This window comes from Salmo trutta, chromosome 18, assembly GCF_901001165.1.
Source record: "Salmo trutta chromosome 18, fSalTru1.1, whole genome shotgun sequence".
In the NCBI taxonomy this organism is placed as follows: Eukaryota; Metazoa; Chordata; class Actinopteri; order Salmoniformes; family Salmonidae; genus Salmo; species Salmo trutta.
The window spans coordinates 58,877,978-58,904,700 of NC_042974.1; the positions used below are offsets into that span (position 1 = coordinate 58,877,978).

General features: G+C 43.3%; 1 protein-coding gene across 5 annotated transcripts in view; it reads right to left on the bottom strand.

Annotated features, from left to right (window-relative positions):
- Positions 1 to 26,723, bottom strand: part of LOC115153612 (serum response factor) — a 59,919-nt gene that overhangs the window by 8,834 nt on the left and 24,362 nt on the right. For 4 of the 5 annotated variants that reach the window (XM_029699236.1, XM_029699237.1, XM_029699233.1 and 1 more), the window contains exon 2: positions 13,689 to 13,955. In XM_029699236.1, coding sequence (XP_029555096.1) covers positions 13,689 to 13,955 — 267 coding nt within the window. The remainder of the gene's footprint in view (positions 1 to 13,688; positions 13,956 to 26,723) is intronic. The other variant, XM_029699234.1, reaches the window with a different exon arrangement.

A 26,723-nucleotide genomic window follows, 5' to 3' on the forward strand; every position in this document is an offset into this window, starting at 1 on the left:
GTTTTGGAGTGGCCATCACAAAGCCCTGACCTCAATCCTGTAGAAAATTTGTGGGCAGAACTGAAAAAGCGTGTTCGAGCAAGGAGGCCTACAAACCTGACTCAGTTACACCAGCTCTGTCAGGAGGAATGGGCCAATATTCACCCAACTTATTGTGGGAAGCTTGTGGAAGTCTACCCAAAACATTTGACACAAGTTAAATAATTTAAAGGCAATGCTACCAAATACTAATTGAGTGTATGTAAACTTCTGACCCACTGGGAATGTGAAAAGCTGAAATAAATCACTCTCTCTACAATTATTCTGACATTTCACATTCTTAAAATAAAGTGGTGATCCTAACTGACCTAAGACATCTAATTTTTACTAGGATTAAATGTCAGGAATTGTGAAAAACTGAGTTTAAATGTATTTGGCTAAGGTGTATGTAAACTTCCGACTTCAACTGTATGTATGTATGTATGTATGTATGTATGTATGTATGTATGTATGTATGTATGTATGTATGTATGTATGTATGTATGTATGTATGTATGTATGTATGTATGTATGTATGTATGTATGTATGTATGTATTCTGAAAGTATTCAGACCCCTTGACTATTTCCACATTTTCTTCATTACAGCCTTATTCTAAAATTAAGTAGTTGTTTTCCCCCCTCTTCAATCTACACGCAAAACAGGTTTTTAGAAATGTTTGCAAATGTATTACAAAAAAAACCTGAACTATCACATTTACATAAGTACTCAGACCCTTTGCTCAATACTTTGTTGAAGCACCTTTGGCAGCGATTACAGCCTCGAGTCTTCTTGGGTATGACGCTACAAGCTTGGCACACCTCTATTTGGGGAGTTTCTCCCATTCTTCTCTGCAGATCCTCTCAAGCTCTGTCAGGTTGGATGGGTAGTTTTACTGCACAGCTATGTTCAGGTTTCTCCAGAGATGTTCGATCGGGTTCAAGTCCGAGCTCTGGCTGGACCACTCAAGGACATTCATAGACTTGTCCCGAAGCCACTCTTGCATTGTCTTGACTGTGTGCTTAGGGTCGTTGTCCTGTTGAATGGTGAACCTTCGTCCCCAGTCTGAGGTTCTGTGTGTTCTGGAGCAGGTTTTCATCAAGGATCTCTTTGTACTTTTCTCCGTTCATCTTTCCCTTGATCCTGACTAGTCTCCCAGTCCCTGCCGCTGAAAAACTTCCCCACAGCATGATGCTGTCACCACCATGCTTCACCGTAGGGATGATGCCAGGTTTCCTCCAGACGTGACGCTTGGCATTCAGGCCAAAGAGTTCAATCTTGGTTTCATCAGACCAGAGAATCGTGTTTCTCATGTCTGAGAGTCCTTTAGGTGCCTTTTGGCAAACTCAAGGCCCTTCTGGAAGGTTCTCCCATCTCTACAGAGGAACTAGAGCTCTGTCAGAGTGACCATCGGGTTCGGGCCTTGGTCACCTCCCTAACCAAGGCCCTTCTCCCCTGATTGCTGTTTGGCCAGGCGACCAACTTTAGGAAGAATCTTGGTGGTTCCAAACTTCTTCCATTTAAGAATGGAGGACACTGTGTTCTTGGGGACCTTCAATATTTTTTGGTACTCTTAACCAGATCTGTGCCTTGACGCAATCCTGTCTCGGAGCTCTACGGACAATTCCTTCGACCTCATGGCTTTGTTTTTGAAAAAGTCAATTGGTCTGAATACTTTCCGAAGACACTGTATATATGGAAAAATACACATTTAAAAACATTGAACAGTCGATTGGTCAAAAGAACAGACTACTCTTGGTCGACCACCATTTTATTTTTAGTCGGAGACAGTCCTAAGATGCATTTACATGCCTGAACATGTCCGTAGCCGAATGTCAGTCAATACAGTTTCATGTACACTCCCCTTGCTTGAACCAATCAAATGCTTGTAAATGCATGGGGGGATTGAACGAGTCCAGTACACACGTCTCATTAAAGAGAATCGGAACCCAACCACTTACTGCACTAAGGTCTACTGGACATCAATGCCACAGCATTTACTCCAGTGTAAATGCATGTCAGTGGACTGAAAAGTAGTGTCAAACAGGAATAATCATTACAGAACGTCAAAGTTGTCAGGAATAAGTTATGTACTTGTATCAGCATAATAGGACTATTGACATGTTTTAACAGAGCCTTATTGTTTTGCCTTGATTGTCTTTCTGTCCTCAAAACCATCAGAGTGGAATCATACCAATTCAACAACAAGCAGAAATAATAATAACGAATGCAAATTATTTAACTAAGCTGTGTAATAAGTTGGCAAGAAGTGGTAGTATAGTGTATATCATAATAACAAAAGATAAGCATGATTATGTGAGGGTATACAATAGGGCCGGGATGATACCTGTATCACGATACTCATTAGTATGCTGGCAAGCAAACAAAACACGAAGCAGATTGAACTCCTTTAGGAAAAGCCCTAATGTTGGAAACAGCCCTAATGTTGGAAACAAACATCATTATGTTTCCATCCAGAGTCACATTTATTTATTTTCCAAATTATAGGACACAATATTTTACATACAGCAGGGTTTTGGACCAAAGAGTTATTGTGATGTGTATCGTCACAGCCCTAGTATACAACAGTAAAACATTGTTGTGAGTGGGCTGCAAGGAGAGATGGGCATTAGGCAGAGAAAAGCTACATATCAGACAGACACACCCACCCCCACACCCTGTTGATAGGGCTATTTCAGAAATCCTTAACATCAGTATTATTACAACACACACTGGATAGACGGTCAATGTGATCTATATTCTTTTCAACTCTGAGGGAGGGGTTTCCCTGACACTGATTAAGCCGAGTCCTGGACTGAATAGCAAACTCAATGGAGAATGCACATGCTTTTTAGTCCAGGACTAGGCTTAATCTATGTCCAGGAAACTGCCCCTAAAAGTTTGATTTCATACTGCCACTGCCATTCATACAAGACAGACAACACTACCAAAAGATAGGGAAGGCAGAGCAAACTGCACGCTGAATGCAGAAGAAATAAATGTCCTATGACAGAAAAAAGCTTCTGGATTTGGATGAAGATTTCCACTTCAACAGGTCTGCGGCACAGGACATACTGCTCAACCCAGACCAGGCCCTAATCCCCAACACTCGGAAGAGAAACAGACGGCAATATAGAAGCCAGTGTGCGGGCACCCTGATGAAACTCGTCTGCACGTAAATAATCCACCTCGACCCTCTGGTCTATTGGTCTATCTACTGGTCTATCTATCTAGCTAAGGACCCTGGGACTAAACACCTCCCACTGCAACTGGATCCTGGACTTCCTGACGGGCCGCCCCCAGGTGGTAAGGGTAGGCAACAACACATCCGCCACGCTGACCCTCAACACAGGGGGCCCCTCAGGGGTGCGTGCTTAGTACCCGCCTGTACTTCCTGTTCACACGCGACTGTGTGGCCGCACACGACTCCAACACCATCATTAGGTTTACCAAGGACACAACGGTGGTAGGACTGATCACCGACGACGACGAGAGTCTACAGGGAGGTCGTCAGACACCTGGCAGTGTGGTGCCAGGAAAACAACCTCTCCCTCAACGTCAGCAAGACAAAGGAAAACTACAGGAAACGGAGGGCCGGACACGCCCCCATTCACATCAAAGGGGCTGTAGTGTAACAGGACGACAGCGCCAAGTTCCTTGGTGTCCACCTAACTAAGGACCTATCATGGTTCAAACACACCAACACAGTCGTGAAGAGGGCTCGACAACACCTCTTCCCCCTCAGGAGGCAGAAAATATTTGGTATGGGCCCTCAGATCCCTAAAAAGTTTTACAGCTACACCATCACCGCTTGGTAAGGCAACTGTTTGACTGCATGGCGCTACAGAGGGTAGTGCGTACGGCCCAGTACATTTTTTTTCACTGACTCTTGTACTGGCTCTATGCACACTCACTGGACTCTACCCAAACTCTCACACATACTACACTGACATTCCAAAACACACACACACACACACTCTTCACATAAACGGGTGCTACTCTGTTTATTATCTATCCTAAATGCCTAGTCAATTTCATCCCTACCTACATGTACATATTACCTCAATTACCTCGTACCCCTACACATCGACTCGGTACCAGTACTCCTTGTATACTGTATAGCCTTGCTATTTTTTTGTGTTAATATTTCCTTTTTTTTAGTTGCTAATTCTTCTGAAGTCGGAAGTTTACATACACCTTAGCCAAATACATTTAAACTCAGTTTTTCACAATTCCTAACATTTAATCCTAGTAAAAATTCCCTGTCTTAGGTCAGTTAGGATCACCACTTTATTTTAAGAATGTGAAATGTCAGAATAATTGTAGAGAGAATGATTTATTTCAGCTTTTATTTCTTTCATCACATTCCCAGTGGGTCAGAAGTTTACATACACTCAATTAGTATTTGGTAGCATTGCCTTTAAATTGTTTAACTTGGGTCAAACGTTTCAGGTAGCCTTCCACGTGTTTCACGGTTGGGATGGTGTTCTTCAGCTTGCAAGCATCCCCCTTTTCCTCCAAACATAACGATGGTCATTATGGCCAAACAGTTCAATTTTTTATTCATCAGACCAGAGGACATTTCTCCATAAAGTACGATCTTTGTCCCCATGTGCAACTGCAAACCGTATTCTGGCTTTTTTATGGTGGTTTTGGAGCAGTGCTGAGTGGCCTTTCAGGTTATGTCGATATCGGACTCGTTTTACTGTGGATATAGATACTTTTGTACCTGTTTCCTCCAGCATCTTCACAAGGTCCTTTGCTGTTGTTCTGGGATTGATTTGCACTTTTCGTACATTCATCTCTAGGAGACAGAACGCGTCTCCTTCCTGAGCGGTATGACAGCTGTGTGGTCCCATGGTGTTTAAACTTGTGTACTATTGTTTGTACAGATGAACGTGGTACCTTCAGGCGTTTGGAAATGGCTCCCAAGGATGAACCAGACTTGTGGAAGTCTACACTCTTTTTTCCTGAGGTCTTGGCTGATTTCTTTTCATTTTCCCATGAGGTCAAGCAAAGAGGCACTGAGTTTGAAGGTAGGCCTTGAAATACATCCACAGGTACACCTCCAATTGACTCAAATTATGTCAATTAGCCTATCAGAAGCTTCTAAAGCCATGACATTTTTCTGGAATTTTCCAAGCTGTTTAAAGGCACAGTCAACTTAGTGTATGTAAACTTCTGACCCACTGGAATTGTGATACAGTGTATTATAAGTGAAATAATCTGTTAACAATTGTTGGAAAAATTGTCCTAACCGACTTGCCAAAGCAAGAAATTTAACAAGAAATTTGTGGAGTGTCTGAAAAACGAGTTTAAATGACTCCAACCAAAGTGTATGTAAACTTCCGACAACAACTGTAAGTAAGCATCACACTGTAAAGTCATTACTCATTGTGTATCTATTATTACTTTTTTTTATTAATATGTGTTTTAGTTTTCTATTATTTCTCTTTTTTATTTCTCTCTGCATTGTTGGGAAGGGCCCATAAGTAAGTAAGCATTTCACTGTTAGTCCACATCTGTTGTTTACGAAGCATGTGACGAATAACATTTGACTCATGATCAGTGCAGGCTACTGCAGCAGCAGCAAACCTGAGTAACACCCCTGTTGGTTTTTATATGTGACTGATTTAGTGGGTGAGAGGTACTGGATGCACAATGGACTACAGAAGCTTTACTGATAAGGCCCTCCTCTCACACACACACACACACACACACACACACACACACACACACACACACACGTGGGCGAGAGACACACGTGCTTGCAACCACCCACACACCAACACAAACCCACAGTCCCATGTCGCAGAGAGCCCCAAAATACCTTCCTTATTTTCCTATCACAAAATAGGAAAAGGTTCAATAAATAGGAAGAGGTTCAATAAATTACATCAAATATTTCCATTGAGAATATAATCTACATACCAAAACGCATAGTATATGAGTAGTGTCCACTACCATACATTAATAATTTGTAAACATGCTCCTTATCAGAGACTAGACAAATGAGTATTCCTGACTGCCAAACAGACAGAAGGGAGCAGCATAAGCATGGCACAAATGCAAAGCAGAGCAGTGTCCGTCCTCTCCAAACCACAACTCTAATCCACACAGAGAAAGGGAGCTCTACTAGGCCAAGGTCCTTTCCCTCTCTAGTTAAACAGCATAAAGGGAGGGGGCGTGAGAGGTGTGTTGTGCTGCTTCTCTACTAGAGAGCTTATCTCGTCTGCAGCCGTCTTGGTAGCAATTGAGCCTGGGGTCGAGGTTACTAGAGAGCAAAAATTGGTTGATTTATACATAATTTAGTCTAACCAATATGTGCCATCATATCATGTAATTACAGTTGTGTGTCTATCATATGGCCACTATTTATGTGCATACATGTCTGTGTGTGGGGGATAGGATAACAGTAGGTCTAGACAAGAGGACACCGTGCCTCTGGTGTTTGGGTTCAATAACATCAAATCAACAGAGATATATCGACCCGAGAGGAATAGCCCAAAAAGCACTGAATAACTACTATAGTGCTTTTGCCATGGGCTAAAGAGAGAGAGTGACAGAGAGTGACAGGGTGAGGACCAGTTGTTAGGCGGCAAGACCACGGGGTGGGAGTGAGGGTGTGAGGAGTGTCTGAGGTATTCAGGAGGGAGGGCCATGAGGGCCAGGGTTGGGACAGGGGACAGAGAGAGGACAAGGGTGAGTGTATGAACAGCTGAGGGGGCAGTAGACAGCTGGTGGGAGGGGGGGTAACCCAAGCACCTCGGGAGGAGAGTTAACCCTTTCCACACCAGCTGGGACGACAGGGCAGGAGGCCAGCCGGCGTGAGGAGCCACAGGCCACAGCCTGAATAGATGTCATGTTGCAGCCCTTTGGTCTGACATGAGTGGTATGAGAAGACTGCGTTCTTGTGAAACTCAAACGCATCCTTCTTCAGTAGTAGCAGTAAGTAAGCCTTGTCCGAACCATAGGGCAGGAGTGAATCTCCTGTTTCTGAAGTGTGAGGTAGCTTGATGAAGTACATCCCCTGGACAGGACGCTAGTCTGTCTCAGGGCCTTACCCCCAATGCCAAACAGAGGGACATTGGGCCCCAATTTTAAAGTCCACCAATCTCCGGGCAGACACTGCTTCAGTACAGACCTGGGATTCAAATACCACTAAGTATTTCAATTACTTTCACATACGTTTCGATGTAAGTATTTTGAAAAAAATGTCTTTGAAAGTACAAGACGAATATTGGAAAGTATTTGGAAATACATTAGGAAAGTATTGGCATGTATTTGAAAATACTGAAATGCACAGATAAGTGTATTTTCAAATACAAATATTTAAAAACGTCATGCATTTGAACCCAGGTCTGTTTGGCAGTGTTTAGTTCAAGACCACCTAAAGCAAGACTGATTCAAGACCAAAACCGGAGGGGGGTGAGACAGAGTCAAGACCAGGAGGGGGACAAGGGGTCCGAGACCGAGTCAAGACAGAGACCAGAAAAATGAGAGTCTAATTCAAGACCATGATTGTAATTTTGTCAAATCGCCACCATACTAAAAGTTCAAAATGTCCAGTATTTCTGTGTTCATATTTCAGAAAAACATATGGCTTCTTTAGACATTCAAAATGGTGGAAAAATGCATGCTGAGGGAAAATAGAGCCACTCTACAAATTATTACTACCCCTCTTCAGTTTTTGTTGGAAAGGAAAGGGTTAACACTGAAGCGAAAAAAGATCCAATCAGGATTTTTCTTTAGTGGTCTCTGGGGAGATAAATCTAGCTAGCTAAGTCAACAATTGGCTTGGCCATCAGAAGCTAGATAGAAGGCGTCTGCCATTCAACTCTATTAGGGCAACATTTTGGAGTGACAGTGGAGTCAACCAATCACATTTTGACTTGTAATTGGTGGGACAGTTTTTACAAAAAAACATTAGTCTGTGAGCTGTCCCCATGCCAAAACCAGTTGAGAGCTGTGCGCTCTTGCTGCCTGCAGATGATGTTCAGCTGAAACTAGGCTTTGTGTTGCTTTGCAATTGTGTAGGCTACTTTGTGCATGATTTCTCTATTGTACTACATAACTGATAAGTCGTATACCTCCACCACACTACTTTGATAAGCATCAGTAGGGATTAAGAAGTGCGTATACGCAACGCCCATTAAAAAAAAAGTGCACTCTCCTACAGGAGTGTGTTGGTATTACCGTTGCTGTACTTTCAGCATCACAAACCTGTCACACACTGAAGGCCTAGGTCCAATAGGTTCGCCATTGCACAAACATGTCTATAATAGATATAAAGACTGCAGGTATTAATGTTTCAAGAAAGGAGTGTATATATTTTGCCATGGCGAAGCGGTTTTATGCGCTTACTGAATGGAAGCTAATAATTAAGAGTTTTTTATTCCGCTGGTCTCTGGAAGAAATTACAAGTCATCACTGTCCGAGACAGAGTCAAGACCAAGTACAAATGACCGAAACACTCAAAATGTTGTCTCAAGCCCGGACTCGAGTACTACAACATTGCTGTTTGGTCCTAGGGGTATTTGAAACTTATTTAGAAACAAGTAGGCTATTTGAAAATACTTTGAAATACTTAAAATAGAAGTAGTTGATTCGGCCACATTATTTGAAAATACTCAATTTACTATAGGGCAGCTGACCATGCTGTAAGACACATCATTATCAACATGACGCAATCACATTTTCCATAGTCCTTTGTCTGAGCAGGAAACTCCTACAGAAATGGGGCACTGGACTGAATCGAAGTCAGTCAAATATTGCCATCAGTTACCTGGCACTAATACTCTGTCAGTTCAGCCACGCTATCTCTATGGCCGACTTATCATTGTTCCTCAAACATGTTTGCTTGACCATCTCCCTCTACACTCTCCTCTGAATTCCTCACCACAGGTTGATTGAACCAGAACATCTGCATTGATTTTTGGTTCAGACCAACCTGGAAAAAAATATGTTAAACCAAGTTTCTTTTCAACATACTGATGTTGAACATCAGTTATACTTTTGGTTGAAAACACTAAAAAGTGGTGAAATACACTAATTTGAACCAGATTTCAACCACAAATCAACTACAGGATTTCAGGGGTTGGTTTATTTCAGGTAGAATTCACATTGGTTGATAACTCAACTAAATATCAAATCAAAATGTTACATTATGCCAGGCTTTTTGCCCGCAGGGAACCTGCAGCCTTGCATTAGTCTTTCCCCAAAGCAACGGGCTCTGAGGCTGCAAGCCAGGCTAGCAGTGTATTAAATGTAGCCTACCACAGTGCACTCAAGTTACTCCTTCAGTCCGGTGGTACAGAAGAAAACATCAGTCCTTGACATAAAGATTCCACTTACGGGAGCCAACTCTACGAGGGCAGCGTTACATTTTCTTGAAACTCTCCTCCAGTAGTATTCTCTACCTGAAACCTGTCTCTTTCTGTCATTCAATCAAACACTACTCATGTCACACAGCTGCATTTATTTATCAAGGGTGCACTATATGCTTTTGTCATTTCTCCATGGGACCTCAGTGAGAGAAGCTTAGTCACTAATGGAACCTCAGCCCCCATGCCCCCTACTCCTTTACTTCATCTCCAGCACTGCAACCATCTCTAAGGAAACCAAGACTGACGCAGAGAAAAACACTGACGCAGAGAAACACACCACTTAATATAATGGAGCGGCAACAGGATTTAACAAAGTACGTCCAAATGTATTGTTCGGGGTAAAACAACTAGCTGTGCTAGTTGGGACAGGAGTTATGGATGGATGGGTCCTCTCTGGGCTAATGTATCTGTCTGCCCCCTTCCAGTGAGAATGCATGTACTTAAATACCCTCTTACATCTGAGGAACATTATTATACTACTTAAGCCAGGAGAGATATTACCAATCATTTTTACACACACATACATGGTCAAATTTCCACGTAACGCACACACAGAGCACACACATACATACAATGGCCTGTCCTTGTGCTCGTTCTTCTATTTAACTGAGGTGACAATTCTTTTCAAATAAAAGTAATGTTGTGATGATAGATAAAGTGAAGGGAAAGGAGAAAGGGTCTCCCCCCCATTGGGGGCTTGTGAGATGATTCAGTATACATGGGAGGTTAAATAAATCCCAAATGAAGGTGACAACTGGCAGTCCACCACTCTTTCAGATCCTTTTCTGCTTTGAGTGCCCATTGTAGCTAGCTACAACTTCACTGGTAGCTGTCTGTCCCCCTAATAATCTCCCATTTGCTGGCTCCGAAACTCACGCACTGGCACCCTGCCAGCAACATGGAATTCACAGCTCCTTTTGGGGGACTTCTAAAAAAGGCAAGGCAGCCCAAGTGGAGGAGGTGCAGCCAATGGCAGCTGGCCTGTCCACTTGCTCACTGTAAAATAAAAGGGGGGTAACATAATGTCACAGCCCTCCCTCTCTTGCACAGCGACACATTGCACTCACCTTCCCCCATCCACCCACTTCCACTAAATGTGTCACAGACTCCCTCTCCCTGTGTCCGTCTCCCCCTCTCCCTTTCACTAGACACCCTATTTAGGAGTAACCTTGTGATAAGGCTGCATATCTGAGTAAATTAACTTTCCATTATCTCAATGACACTCAATTGTCACAGAATGCTTCAGCCCCCTGCCCTGCTGCAGCCCTCCAAAGCCAAAGCTCACCTTGTGTCCAGAGAGACACAGTGGTACAGTGGTGGGAGAGCAGAAGTAGAAAAACGACATTTACCTACAGCAGTTTTCCATCGACTGGAATAATATAACAGACCTGATTCATTACTATGGGGAATGAGGACTAATAGAGAAAATTAAGCTTTGAATGATTTGAATAATGAGAACATTATAATTGAACAATATTATTCATCCCTGAGTGGCAATTATTGTACAACTGAACTAATTGATCACCATATCTAGAAAATCAAACATTTTAAATCTTAGATGGCATTCTCTGGCCTAGTGGTGTCTTTGTGTGGTGAGCTCTGGTGAGAAAAATGCAACAATGTTACAACAGTGCTGGTGAGGATACATGATCTGCACTAACGACTGCTGGGAACAAATAAAACCACCCCAATTACAACTACGACAGTACTAGCAGCCAGGCAGAGAGAGCGGGAAGGAGGGAGTGCAAGAGAAGGGGCATGGTGTCACTAGGATGCTACCCTTACACACAGATCTAGGATCAGTTTACCCTCCCCAAATCCTAACCATAACTGTTATGGAGAAAAACAACACTTGCCTTAGATCAGTGTCTTGAGTAACTTACTAACAGACAGAACAGGGAAATACACAAACAACTAAAGGAGACAGAAAGTGACAGATGCAGAGAAAACCTATTGAAAGTAATCATATGATGTACAGTAGTACACACATCATTAGGCTATGACAGGTTTCCAAATGTCACATAATGTTCGCAGCATGGCTCAACTGCATCTTGTCACGTGGGTGCTGCTGACCTAACTCTTCTGCTTCACCTTGCACCCGGCCCTCCCTTCATCTCCCCCCTCTCCCTCCATCTCCCCCCTCTTCCTCCACCAACCAGACCAAAAGGTGAAATGTTTAGACTAGTTTCTACAGTATGTATGACATACTGTGGTCCCGTGTGGCTCAGTTGGTAGAGCATGGTGTTTGCAACGCCAGGGTTGTGGGTTCGATTTCCAAAGGGGACCAGTACGGGAAAAAAATTTTTTATGAAATGTATGCATTCACTACTGTAAGTTGCTCTGGATAAGAGCGTCTGCTAAATGACTAAAAATGTAAAATGTAAAAATGTAAGACCAATGGTATCTAGAGACATCAGGGAAGCATAAAGCAGCAGCCTTGAAAACTAAAGCAAAAGGATCCAGAGTTCATCATGGCTACAGTAACCATCTGCCAGGGTCTAACAATACGAGTGTTGATCCCCCACATGTGTTAAACTTTGATTGCCTTTACAATGAAACCATACTCAAGAGTCTCTCTCTCTCTCACACACACACACACTGATCTTCCACACAATAACTGCACAAGGCCCATCCACAGTCTCAATGACAAATGACATCAAAGGGGACATATCACTGATAACAGCCAAATGTTTCCATTCCATTGGTCTTCTTAAATAATATATCCCTATCTACACCTACATCACCCCACTCAAATGTACATACAACCCACCACCACATCACTGTTGCAGGACTCCAAAGACAGCTGCAGCTTATAAGGAATGTGAGGAGCCTCAGCCAAGAGAACAGGCAGGGAAACCATACCATATATGGCCTTGGAGGCAGAATCAATTTTTTTTTACCAATGAGTGAAGCGGGCATTAGTGACTTAACAACCCAAAGGTTGATCACCATCCTCAAGGTAGACAGCAAGTAACTGGCTTGTGAAAACATGAAATGAGCACATAGGGTATGGTCCTCTTCAAAGAAGTGTACTTAAATCAAGTCAACAGCGGAGGAAATCCTGGTGGCTAGCACGTGACTATGTGAGCAACAGCACCATGGTGTTCCATTGGGTAATGAAGCACATCTGACTATAAAGAATGTCCAAATGGCTTTAAAACATTGTAATCTCTTTCCACTGCACATCACAAAGCCTACTACTTTTTTAGAACAATATCAGGTATATCACTGCACAAATAGAATAGCGATATTGAGTATCTCATGAAAAACCCTTCTTCCACTGATACAGTGAGGAACTACAGTGAAGTGCTCATGCTGGATCAGCATGCAAAAAAACTAAAACTTTTATTCTAAAAGATAAAAAAATATGTATGGTATTATAGACATTATAGGACGACATGAATCAATCATAGTATAAAAAAAACATCCACACATACATATACAACCGGCTGTACGCTTCTCATAATACAACCCCGACCTGCCTTGACCTACAGGTTTATAGACAGGGGCTTGGAAGCTTTTCTGTGCCAAGTTCAGCGAGGGAGAGTGAAGATAACTTCTAATCCATTCTATTGAGTGGTTTCGTGTTCCACTACTTTGGTCTGTCTTTACACCCCTGCGTCCTGCCACAAGAGACGTAACCAGGCTGTTTGAGCCAATTAAAACATATTTAGTAGACAATCAAACAAAACCACCAGCAACAAGCCAAAAGAGGTTGCCTTGAGTTTGACATTAAAGGTTTAAAACCGTTGACAAACCGCAGCTCATTCTATACATACCAGTAAGCTGAGTTTCCATAACTGAATGTGAATCTGATGAACTAGTCTAGTTCTCCTCTGCTGTGCTTGGCTGTAAAATTCTGGGGGGATTTGACTGAGAATCTATTATAGTAACTTTCTGGTATTATATATTTTTTAAGTAAGCGGCTATGTTGACTGCAATTACTGTATTCCTTTAGCATTGAAATACAGACAACAGTTCACAAAAAAAAAATAGCAATGCCATTCTTTGTAAACACTTGGGAACCGGACAGCACGTACAGTACAGGTAAACTGATGAGCAGAACATGCAGATGTGTTCTGTTTCTGTTCCAAAGCCAGTTTGTTCTGGGTCATTTTCATTAGGGCACTCTGTAGCAAAAAGTTTTGCAACGGAAAATATAATGAGCATTTTTTATTGGTCAAGTTCATGTACTCCCTCCTTGTTTCAGTCCATTTTTTTTAATGTTCGGTGCCTAATGAATACGACCCTGGTCCTTATGGTGAAGAGCAGCAGCAGAACTCACCTTGGTCTCCCCAAGGCTCTCCGACTCAGACACCTGGTAGGTAAGGTCCGTCTCCTCGAAGCCTGTGGCGCTCATACGCTGGTCAGTGGAGGGGTCGTTGCGGGGCGGGGAGTCCGGAGAGTTGAGGCACGTCTGGATGAGGGCCTTGCCTGTCTCGCTGGTGATCATGGGTTGGAGCTTCCGCGTGGCGAACGTGTAGACGTGGCCCGTCTCGCTGGCCACCAGTAGCAGGACCTGGGTTCCTGTCAACGTGGAGAGCTCATAAGCCTGTCATGGCAGGGAGGGAGTGAATCAGCATCAACATCCAATATCAGTTTCAACATCCACATCAGCTTCAGTTTTAGCATGAGCATCAACATCAGTCTCTGAGGAATGTGCCAAAATAAACAAAGTAAGCTGACATCCCACCACGTTCTTAATAACTGAAACAAATTGTTTAAAAAACGTTCCTTACCAACACAGACAAGACTTAATTTGAATAGGAAAAAACATAATTCTTAATGGTGTTACCCACAGATAACAGGTTGAAATTGCAGCCAACTGGCCAAGAAACACACTGCAAGTCTAAAAATACCTCTCTGGTGAACTCTGGACGTATAGCACAAATGTAGCTAAAATATCATGAGATAAAAGGTCCAAGAATAGAGTGTGATATAGTGAGAATGATTGCGTTCCTTGCGATGAGTGTCTTGGTTGTAAGGGAGAGAAAGGAAAGGTGGTAGTGGTAATAACCATGTACAGTGCCTTCGGAAAGTATTCACACCCCTTGACTTTTTCCACTTTGTTACGTTACAGCCTTATTCTAAAACAGATTAAAAAAGAAATAAATTTCAGCAATCTATACACAATAACCCATAATGACAAAGCGAAAAACAGAAATACCTTATTTACTTAAGTATTCAGACCTTTTGCTATGAGACTCTAAATTGAGCTCAGGTGCATCCTGTTTCCATTGATCATCCTTGAGATGTTTATTTGGCTTGATTGGGGTCCACCTGTGGTAAATTCAATTGATTGGACATGATTTGGGAAAAAAACTAACCATGAGGTCAAAGAAATTGTCCATAGAGCTCAGAGACAGGATTGTGTCGAGGCACAGATCTGGGGAAGGGTACCAAAAAATATCTGCAGCATTGAAGAAGGTCCCCAAGAACACAGTGGCTTCCATCATTCTTAAATGGAAGTAGTTTGGAACCAAGTTTCTTCCTAGAGCTGGCCTCACGGCCAAACTGAGCAATCGAGGGAGACGGACCTTGGTAAGGGAGATGAACAATAACCCGATGGTCACTCTGACACAGCTCCAGAGTTCCTCTGTGGAGATGGGAGAACCTTCCAGAAGGACAACCATCTCTGCAGCAGTCCACCAATCAGGCCTTTATGGTAGAGTGGCCAGACGGAAGCGAATCCTCAGTACATGACAGCCCACTTCGAGTTTGCCAAAGGGCACCTAAAGGACTCAGACCATGAGAAACAAGATTTTCTGGTCTGATGAAACCAAGATTGAACTCTTTGGCCTGAAAACCAAGTGTCACATGATGCTGCCACCACAGCATGGTGGTGGCAGCATCATGCTGTGGGGATGTTTTTCAGCGGCAGGGAATGGGAGACTAGTCAGGATCGAGGCAAAGATGAATGGAGCAAAGTACAGAGAGATTGTTGATGAAAACCTGCTCCAGAGTGTTCAGGACATCAGACTGGGGTGAAGGTTCACCTTCCAACAGGACGACCCTAAGCACACAGTCAAGACAACGCAGGATTGGCTTCGGGACAAGTCTCTGAATGTCCTTGAGTGGCCCAGCCAGAACCTGGACTTGAACATCTCTGGAGAGACCTGAAAATAGCTGTAAGGCAACGCTCCCCATCCAACCTGACAGAGCTTGAGGGAGAAGAATGGGAGAAACTCCCCAAATACAGGTGTGCCAAGCTTGTAGTGTCATACCCAAGAAGACTCAATGCTGTAATCGCTGCCAAAAGGTGCTTCAAAAAAGTACTGAGTAAAGGGTCTGAATAATTATGTAAACGTGATATTTCAGTTTTTTATTTTTAATAAATTAGCTAGCCTGTTTTTGCTTTGTAATTATGGGGTATTGTGTATAGATTGATGGGGAAAATGTTTAGGCTGTAACGTAACAAAATGTGGAAAAAGCCAAGGGGTCTGAATATTTTTTCGAAGGCACTGTAGATCTTAAATAGAGCACATGAGCAATGACTCCTCTCACAAGCTGTGAAACATTAGAAAATGAGCTGTCCCGCCTTGTCATACATTACACCAGACATCTCTCTCTCTCTCACACACACACGCACACACCAGTTGTATAAGTAATTAACCTTGCACGAGTGAGCCGGAACAGCTCATAGGAGCAGGAGCCTATCTCCTGTTTCTGTAGCATGAGGCATCTTGATGTACAAGTACACCCCCTGGACAGGACACTAGTCTATCACAGGGCCTTACCCCCAATCTATCTCCTTAGTACGGAGTGCCAATCAGGGACGCATCAGGTCCCATTTTTGGTCTTTGGTATGACTCGGTCAGAGATCGAACTCCCAACCATCCAAACTCAGGGTGGACACTCTAACCACAAAGCCAGTTGTGTAGTGTTCCACAAATACAGAACAGGTCTTGCATCAGATATGCAACCCACACCATGAGCTATTCTCACACAGACTTATTGTTGCACTTGGAGTGAACCTTGTGCACTCCCTAAGAGAGCCTTTTGATTTACTTGAGTGATCGGTAAAGTGTAGGATGCTTCTGGTGGCACGTTTTTGAGAGAGAAAGGGAGAAAAGGAGAGATGTAGAGTAGGCAGACTACCATTACCATCATGTTAATGAATACAATTTCCGTTGGCTGATGAATGATTTCATTGCTAGCCACTGGGTATCATTCTATCAGAAATGCAGAGTAGGAAGGAGGACTAGAGGATGGCTGTCATTCACACAACCAACAATCGCTTCTTTACGTTTATCAAATAGCCTATGTGAAATCATAGGACCTATACTGTTAAACTATAGTGCCAAATTTCTATTAAACAGAACTCGCATCAAACGTATCAATACAGTTACTTTAAGTTACATTCTCTCAAGGAACTTACCGGTTTCTAGCTTTCAAGGAACTTTCAGACATCACAAGGCTTGGAAGTGTGGCAACGTGTTACTTTGTTCATTGTTAGCCTGTCATCTCATTTTCAGATATGATGTACTGCATTCATTTAATGTAGCAATTGGACAATGCTGAAGCTACTAATCTAATCATTGTTTGGCAGGTGAAATGCAACTCCACATGAAATAAAGGTAGAAGGGCCTCCTGAGTGGCGCAGCGGTCTAAGGCACTGCATCGCAGTGCTATAGGCATCACTACAGACCCGGGTTCGATTCTGGGCTGTATCACAACCGGACGTGTTAGGGAATCCAATAGGGAGGCGCACAATTGGCCCAGCATAAGCCGGGTTTGGTTGGGGTTTACTTGGGGTTTGCTCTAGCGACTCCTTGTGGCAGGCCGGGCGCCTGCAGGCTGACTTTGGTCACCAGGTGAACGGTTTTTCCTCCGACACTTTGGTGTGGCTGGCTTCCGGGTTAAGCAGGTGGGTGTTAAGAAGTTTGGTTTGGTGGGTCATGTTTCAGAGGATGCATGACTCGATCTTCGCCTCCTGTTCCCGTTGGGGAGTTGCAGAGATGAGACAAGATCGAAATTGGAGAGAAAAAGGGGAAAATAAATAGAGGGGCAAGGAGTGTATGAGCAACTTCCAACACTCTTTCTGTGGGTCTGTCACACTTGCTAGGCCAGCGGTGCAGGCTTCACTTCTAGAGCTGATGTGTCTAATGAACGAATCAAAGACAGCCAGCCTGTGGAAATATATGCATGCTCTGAAAAGCAGCGAAGATGAGACCTGTGGTTGGCTGGACTCACTTAACCATTTTATTATTCAGCTTCAGTGGGCCCTGCGGAAATATTCTTAGAAATGGAGTGCATAGAGTATGCAGCGCTCAGTAACACTTCCAATGGATTTTATCCATAATTCAATGACAGAGGATGTCTTGCTGTACCAAGAACTGTGTGGTCAGCTTGTCTCAGCCATACCAGGGCTATATGTGTGTCTGTGTGTGTCAGGGTGGCTTGGCCAATACCCAAGTGCACGGCTTGATAACTACATAGTGTTGAAAATGGGGAAGGGGGAGTTTGTTCATTCCCATTTGTACCCTCTGTCATTCTAGCTTGTTTGCTTTATAGTCCAGGCCCTGAGCAAAAAAAAACATTACGTGGTAGATTAAAGCATGAAATTTGGTACAAACATTCTTCAGGTGATATGAAAACATCCCAGAAGGGGTGCCCATTTCAAACTTCACCAGGAAACGAGTTATTGCAAAAATACCAAATGGTTGCCATAATAGCTGGTATTTGACCCGAAAAAAATGTATGCATGTATGATGCAACAGATAAAAGCATGACATTTGGTGACATATCAAATCAAAGTTTGTCACGTACACAGACTAGCAGACGTTAATAACTGAAACAAATTATTTAAAAAACGTTCCTTACCAACACAGACAAGACTTAATTTGAATAGGAAAAAGCATAATTCTTAATGGTGTTACCCACAGATAACAGGTTGAAATTGCAGCCAACTAGCCAAGAAACACACTGCAATTCTAAAAATACCTCTCTGGTGAACTCTGGACATATAGCACAAATGTAGCTAAAATATCATGAGATAAAAGGTCCAAGAATAGAGTGTGATATAGTGAGAATGATTGCGTTCCTTGCGATGAGTGTCTTGGTTGTAAGGGAGAGAAAGGAAAGGGGGAGTGGTAATAACCATGTACAGTGCCTTCGGAAAGTATTCACACCCCTTGACTTTTTCCACTTTGTTACGTTACAGCCTTATTCTAAAACAGCCCAGAGAGGTTAAAGCAGGTGCAGCGAAATGCTAGTGTTTCTAGCTCCAGCAGTGGAGCAAGTGTCTAACAGTACAATACAAAAAAAGCAGTACAAATACTAATGCACAAATAATCCCCCCCCCCCCCCCCCCCAAAAAAAGTCAAAAACAAGAAATTAACAAGTATCAGAATGAGCAATGTCAGAGTCTGGAATACTAATACGTGGTGTGTATAGAAATTATGGACAATATACTAGTAAGAAAAGGTATCTATAGCAGTGGTTATATAGGATGAGCTATGTCGAGAATGCAGTATGTACATACAGTGGGGGAAAAAAGTATTTGATCCCCTGCTGATTTTGTATGTTTGCCCACTGACAAAGAAATGATCAGTGAATAATTTTAATGTTAGGTTTATTTGAAGAGTGAGAGACAGAATAAAGAGAAAAATATATAGAAAAACGCATGTCAAAAATGTTATAAATTGATTTGCATTTTAATGAGGGAAATAAGTATTTGACCCCCTCTCAATCAGAAAGATTTCTGGCTCCCAGGTGTCTTGTATACAGGTAATGAGCTGAGATTAGGAGCACACTCTTAAAGGGAGTGCTCCTAACCGCAGCTTGTTACATGTATAAAAGACACCTGTCCACAGAAGCAATCAATCAATCAGATTCCAAACTCTCCACCATGGCCAAGACCAAAGAGCTCTCTTAGGATGTCAGGGACAAGATTGTAGACCTACACAAGGCTGGAATGGGCTACAAGACCATCGTCAAACAGCTTGGTGAGAAGGTGACAACATTTGGTGCGATTATTCGAAAATGGAAGAAACACAAAAGAACTGTCAATATCCCTCGGCCTGGGGCTCCATGCAAGATCTCATCTTGTGGAGTTGCAATGATCATGAGAACGGTGAGGAATCAGCCCAGAACTACACGGGAGGATCTTGTCAATGATCTCAAGGCAGCTGGGACCATAGTCACCAAGAAAACAATTGGTAAAACACTACGCCGTGAAGGACTGAAATCCTGCAGCGCCCGCAAGGTCCCCCTGATCAAGAAAGCACATATACATGCCCGTCTGAAGTTTGCCAATGAACATCTGAATGATTCAGAGGACAACTGGTGAAAGTGTTGTGGTCAGATGAGACCAAAATGGAGCTCTTTAAGATTAACTCAACTCGCTGTGTTTGGAGGAGGAGGAATGCTGCCTATGACCCCAAGAACACCATCTCCACCGTCAAACATGGAGGTGGAAACATTATGCTTTGGGGGTGTTTTTCTGCTAAGGGGACAGGACAACTTCCCCGCATGATTTGACAGGGCCATGTACTGTCAAATCTTGGGTGAGAACCTCCTTCCCTCAGCCAGGGCATTGAAAATGGGTTGTGGATGGGTATTCCAGCATGACAATGACCCAAAACACATGGCCAAGGCAACAAAGGAGTGGCTCAAGAAGAAGCACATTAAGGTCCTGGAGTGGCCTAGCCAGTCTCCAGACCTTAATCCCATAGAAAATCTGTGGAGGGAGCTGAAGGTTCGAGTTGCCAAACGTCAGCCTCAAAACCTTAATGACTTGGAGAAGATCTGCAAAGAGGAGTGGGACAAAATCCCTCCTGAGATGTGTGCAAACCTGGTGGCCAACAACAAGAAACGTCTGACCTCTGTGATTGCCAACAAGGGTTTAGCCACCAAGTAGTAAGTCATGTTTTGCAGAGGGGTCAAATACTTATTTCCCTCATTAAAATGCAAATCAATTTATAACATTTGACATGCGTTTTTTCTGGATTTTTTTGTTATTCTGTCTCTCACTGTTCAAATAAACCTACTATTAAAATTATAGACTGATCATTTCTTTGTAAGTGGGCAAATGTACAAAATCAGCAGGGGATCAAATACTTTTTTCCCCCACTGTAGCTTTATTTCTCAGAGAAAATAAAAACAAAACAATGTTGCACGAATCCTACTCCTATCTGTTTCCAACTACAGAAACGATTTCAGAACAACAATAATTAATAAGTGATCAGTGTTCAATGACTATATAGACATAGGGCAGTAGACAAAAATACATGGTAGAGTACCGGGCAGTAGCCGGCTAGTGACAGTGTCTGACGTGCAGGGCAGGGAACCGGGCAGAGGCCGGCTAGTGATGACTGTTCAACAGTCTGATGGGCCCAGCTTTGATGCACCTGTACGGTCTCAGTCTGGTAGCAGGGTGTAACAAGCCGTGGCTGAGGTCCTTGATTATCTTTTTGGCCTTCCTGTATCACCAGGTGCTGTAGATGTCCTTAGGGTAGGCAGTGTGCCGCCTGAGATGTGTTGGGCTGACCTAACCACCCTCTGGAGAGCCCTGCAGCCCGACAGAATGCACTCGATGGTGCATCTGTAGAAGTTTTGGAGGGTCCTAGGAGCCCAGACGAATTTCTTCATCCTCTTGAGGTTGAAGAGGCGCTGTTGCAACTTCTTCACCACGATGTCGATGTGGAGGGAGCATTTCAGGTCCTCAGTGAGAAACTTGAAGCTTTTGACTCTCTCCACTGCGGCCCCGTTGGGCATGCTCACTGCAGTCTCCTCAGTTACTTCGTTTTATTGACATTGAGGTTACACCTCCTCCCTGTAAGCTGTTGTGTTGTCAGCAAACTTAATGATGGTGTTGGAATCTTGTGCGGCCACGCAGCATGGGTGAACAGGGAGTACAGAAGGGGACTAAGCACATACCCCTTAGCGGCCCCCGTGTTGAGGATAAGCGTGGTGGAGCAGTTTTGTTGCCAACCTTCACCACCTGGGGTCGGTCCATCAGGAAGTCTAGAACCCAGTGGCACAGGGAGGGGTTCAGACCCAGGGCTCTGAGCTTAGTGATGAGCTTGGAGGGCATTATGGTGTTGAAGGCTGAGTTGTAGTCGATTAACAACATTCTCACATATGTATTACTCTTGTCAAGGTGGGATAGGGCAGCGATTGTGATATGAAACCATCCTAGAAGCGGTGTTCATTGTAAACTTTAGGCAGGAAGCGGAATTCAAAATGGCTGCCAATGTAATGAATCCATAGTCATGTTTAAAATAGCTTAGTAAGTGTCATTTTCATAAAAATAACATGAAATTAAGTGATAATACATCAAATGTATTCCTTAGAGAGGCAATTAACAGTTGAAACAATAACAAAGCAGCCTCCTCGCCCCTGTTGTTAAAGTAAAAAGCGTGATGGAGCTGGAGAAATGTAACCAATTAAATTCATAAACAGAGATTTGGATGCACAGACTGACCATACATGATATCAAAATTATAGTTTTAACAATGTTTTGTATAGTGTTTGTTTACTTTTACTTTGTTTACAAACAAGCTTCCCTATTGATCTTGAAGGACAATACAATTATCCTGCCTAGACTAGCCTACAACACCACAATGCAATGAATAATTGCATTATTGTTTATAAGGGAGTACAAAATTCTACTCTAACCTGAGGTGAAATGTCATTTGAATAACGGTGCAAAAGCCCAGTGATTTGAATGTTTCATTCCATTTGGATCAGTCGTGGATCTACTCGACAGTTTAAGATCTAGAAAGGCACAGTAGCATGCCAGTTTGCCTGTCATTTTACTTCTGATACCCATGACTGCGTGACCACACACCTCTCCAACTCAATCATCAGGGAGGACGGGAGGGCCTTGGCAGAGTGGTGCCAGGAAAATAACCTCTCCCTCAATGTCAATAAAATGAAGGAGCTGATCGTGGACTTCAGGAGACAGCAGAGAGAGCACTCCCCCATTCACATCGACGGGGCAGCAGTGGAGAGGGTGAAAAGCTTCAAGTTTCTTGGCGTGCACATCACTGAGGACCTGAAATGGTCCACTCACACAGACAGTATGTTGAATAAGGAGGCAGGAGGCTGAAGAAAAAAAAAAGTTAGACCCGAGGACAATCAGAACTGACCCGAATGGACCCCCAATTTTTAAAAATAAAATAACAAAAATGGGGACCTGGACGAACCAGAGAATAATCAGACCTGAATGGACCCGAGGACAACTCGACATAGGGTACTGGTTGGGTCTAACGGGTCCAGACCAGAATGGACCCGAGGACAACTCGACATAGGGTACTGGTTGGGTCTAACGGGTCCAGACCAGAATGGACCCGAGGACAACTCGACATAGGGTACTGGTTGGGTCTAACGGGTCCAGACCAGAATGGACCTGGGTGACAAAAAAATATGTATATCAGCTAAGTTGCTTTTCTGGTTAATTAATAAGTCTTTATAGATGTTGGCTAGGCCTTCTATACGTCAATAAATTCACCTTATTAGCAGAGCTGGGGAGCCGTGGCCTGACCAAAGTTAGAATTTCAGAGCCAAACCCAATCGAGCCCAGGTCGAGTCTTGGGTATATCAGTTCCACCCAGACCCATGAAGACATCTAGTACCCTGCCCTGAACCTTAGTCACTGTTACTAGCCATCTACCACCCTGTACTCTACCCTGCACCTTAGAGACTGCTGCCCTATGTACACTGGTCACTTTAATAAATGTTTACATACCGTTTTACCCACTTGATATGTTTTTCCACTCCTCAATTGACGAGTGTTGGTGATCGTGTGCCAACTGGCGCCACTTTTTTGTTTTTAGCTGATAGGAGTGGAACCCGTTGTGGTTGTCTGCTGCAATAGCCCATCTGTGACAAAGGTCGACTAGTTGTGCGTTCCGAGATGCAATTCAGCACACCACTGTTGTACTGAGCCATTATTTGTCCGTTTGTGGCCCGCCCGTTAACTTGCCATTCTCCTTCGACCTCTAATATCAACAAGCTGTTTTCACCCACAGGACTAACGCTGACTGGCAAATGTTTACTCCTGTCCTATGCCGTGCCTTGATTGTATTACTGTTGATGATATCTGGAAATGTGCATGTACATGCTGGCCCATCTACTGTTGCTAGCCCCAATTCTGACTTGTGCTTTGATATCTGCTTCACTGACTTCTGCTCTCGTAAAAGCCTGGGTTTTCTGCACGTTAGCACTAGAAGCTTATTCCCTAAAATGGATCAATTGAAAGTGTGGGTTCACAGCTCCAATCCAGATGTGTTGGTCATTACGGAGACGTGGTTAAGAAAGAGTGTTTTGAATACTGATGTTAACCTTTCTGGTTATAACCTATTTCTGGCAAGACACATCTTCCAATAGGTGGGGGAGTGGCAATCTTTAGCAAGGGTCACCTTTCAGTGCTCAGTTGTCTCCACCAAGTCTTTACCCGAACAATTTGATTTGCTGGTTTTAACAATTCAACTTTCAAATAGCTCTATGTTGACTGTTACTGGGTGCTATCGTCTTCCATCAGCACCGGCCTGTACCCTACCTGCCCTATGTTCTCTCCTGGCCCCTTACACCAAGTCTGAATTTGTCCTGCTTGGTGACCTAAACTGTGACATACTTAAAGCAATGGGACTCCCTAAATCTTTCTCAGATTATTACCAATCCCAAGGTATGACTCCAAACACCCATGCAAGGCAACTCACCTCGATGTTATCCTGACAAATAATCCTGATAGGTATCAGCCTGGTGTTTTCTGTAAATACCTTAGTGATCACTGTTTTACAGCCTGTGTTCGTAATGGCTGCTCAGTGAAACGACCGGTCCTGATTTGTCATAGACGCTTGCTAAAAAACTTTAATGAGCAAGCCTTCCTTCATGAACTGGCCTCTGTAAAATGGTAAAGAATCAGCTTGATACCCTCTGTCGAAGACGCTTGGCCCTTCTTTTATATATTTTCAGTGGTAATGTTAACGCCCCCATAAAGAAAATGTAAAAATAGGTTCAGCCCCTGATTCTACCGTGATGTTGCAGAGTTACTCCACCTCAAGAATTGCTTTTGGCGAAAGGCTCGGCACAAGCATAAGTGCACTCAGGAAGGCCAAAGTTAGTTACTTTAAGGAGCAGTTCTCCCTCTGTGGGTCTAACCCCAAGAAGTTCTGGAAAACGGTTAAAGACCTGGAGAATAAACGCTCCTCTTCACAGCTGCCCATGTCCCTTAATGTTGATGTGGTTGTTACTGACAAGAAGCACATGGCTGAGCTCTTTAATCACCACTTCATTATGTCAGGATTCCTATTTGCCCGTCCAACATTTCCTCATCTCCCACCCCTTCTAATGCGACTATCCCCGATGCTTCTCCCTCTTTTTCCACTGCCCCGCTACAAAGTTTCTCCCTGCAGGCAGTCACTGAGTCCGAGGTGCTAAAGGAGCCCCTTAAACTTGACCCCAAAAAACCATCTGGGTCAGATGGTTTAGACCATTTCTTCTTTAAGGTTGCTGCCCCTATCATCGCCAAGCCCATCTCTCCTTTCTGGGGAGGTTCCCATTCCTTGGAAGGCAGCCACAGTTCATCCTTTATTTAAAGGGGGAGATAATGCTGATCCTAACTGTTATAGGCCTATTTCTATTAGGCCTGTTTATCAAAAGTGTTGGAAAAACTTGTCAATAATCAACTGACTGGCTTTCTTGATGTCTATAGTATTCTCTCGGGTATGCAATCTGGTTTCCTCTCAGGTTATGGATGTGTCACTGCAACCTTAAAGGTCCTCAATGATGTCACCATTGCCCTTGATTCTAAGCAATATTGTGCTGCCATTTTTATTGACTTTGCCAAAGGTTTTGATACGGTAGACCATTCCACTCTTGTGGGCCGGCTAAGGAGTATTGGTGTCTCTGAGGGGTCTTTGGCCTGGTTTGCTAACTACCACTCCCAAAGACTGCAGTGTAAAAAGTCAGAAAATCTGCTGTCTCAGCCACTGCCTGTCACCAAGGGAGTACCCCAAGCTCGATCCTAGGCCCCACGCTCTCCTCAATTTACATCAACATAGCTCAGGCAGTAGGAAACTCTCTCATCCATTTATATGCAGATGATAGTCTTATACTCAGCTGGCCCTTCCCTGGATTTTGTGTTAAATGCTATACAACAAAGCCTTCTTAGTGTGCAACAAGCTTTCTCTACCCTTAACCTTGTTCTGAACACCTCCAAAACAAAGGTCAGGTGGTTTGGTAAGAAGAATGCCCCTCCTCACACAGTTGTTATTACTACCTCTGAGGGTTTAAAGCTTGAGGTAGTCACCTCATACAAGTACTTAGGAGTATGGCTAGATGGTGCACTATCCTTCTCTCAGCACATATCAAAGCTGCAGGCTAAAGTTAAATCTAGACTTGGTTTCCTCTATCGTAATTGTTCCTCTTTCACCCCAGCTGCCAAACTAATCCTGATTCAGATGACCATCCTACCCATGCTAGATTACAGAGACATAATTTATAGATCAGCAGGTAAGGGTGCTCTCAAGCGGCTAGATGTTCTTTACCATTCGGCCATCAGATTTGCCACCTCCACATACAACACCACTTCTGCCAGTCACATTCTGTTAAAGGTCCCCAAAGCACACACATCCCTGGGTCGCTCCTCTTTTCAGTTCGCTGCAGCTAGTGACTGGAACGAGCTGCAGCAAACTCAAACTTGACAGTTTGATCTTAATCTCTTCATTCAAAGACTCAAATCATGGACACTCTTACTGACAGTTGTGGCTGCTTCGTGTGATGCATTGTTGCCTCTACCTTCTTGCCCTTTGTGCTGTTATCTGTGCCCAATAATGTTTGTACCATGTTGTGTTGCTACCATGCTGTTTTGTCATGTGTTGCTGCCTTGCTATGTTGCCGCCTTAGGTCTCTCTCTGTGTAATGTTCAGTTGTCTCTATTGTTGTGATGTGTGTTTTGTCCTATAATTATACTGTATATATTTTTTATTTTAATCCCAGGCCCCCATCCCCACAGGAGGCCGTTTGGCAGGCCGTCATTGTAAGTACGAATTTGTTCTTAACTGACTAGCCAAGCTAAAAAGGTTAAATAAATAAAAATATTACAAAAATATTTAGGCTTGCCATAACAAACTGGTTGAATACTTATTGACTCAAGACATTTAAGGTTCCATTTTGATTAATTTGTAGACATTTCTAAAAACATAATTCCTCTTTGACAGTATGGGGTATTATCTGTTGGCCCGTGGCACAGAATTTCCTTTTTTAATTTTTTATTCAGGCAGTAACAACAAATTGTGGAGAAAGTCAAGGGTTGTGAATGCTTTCTGAAGGCACTGTATGCTCTGTTTCTGGCCTTACATAATAAAAAAAG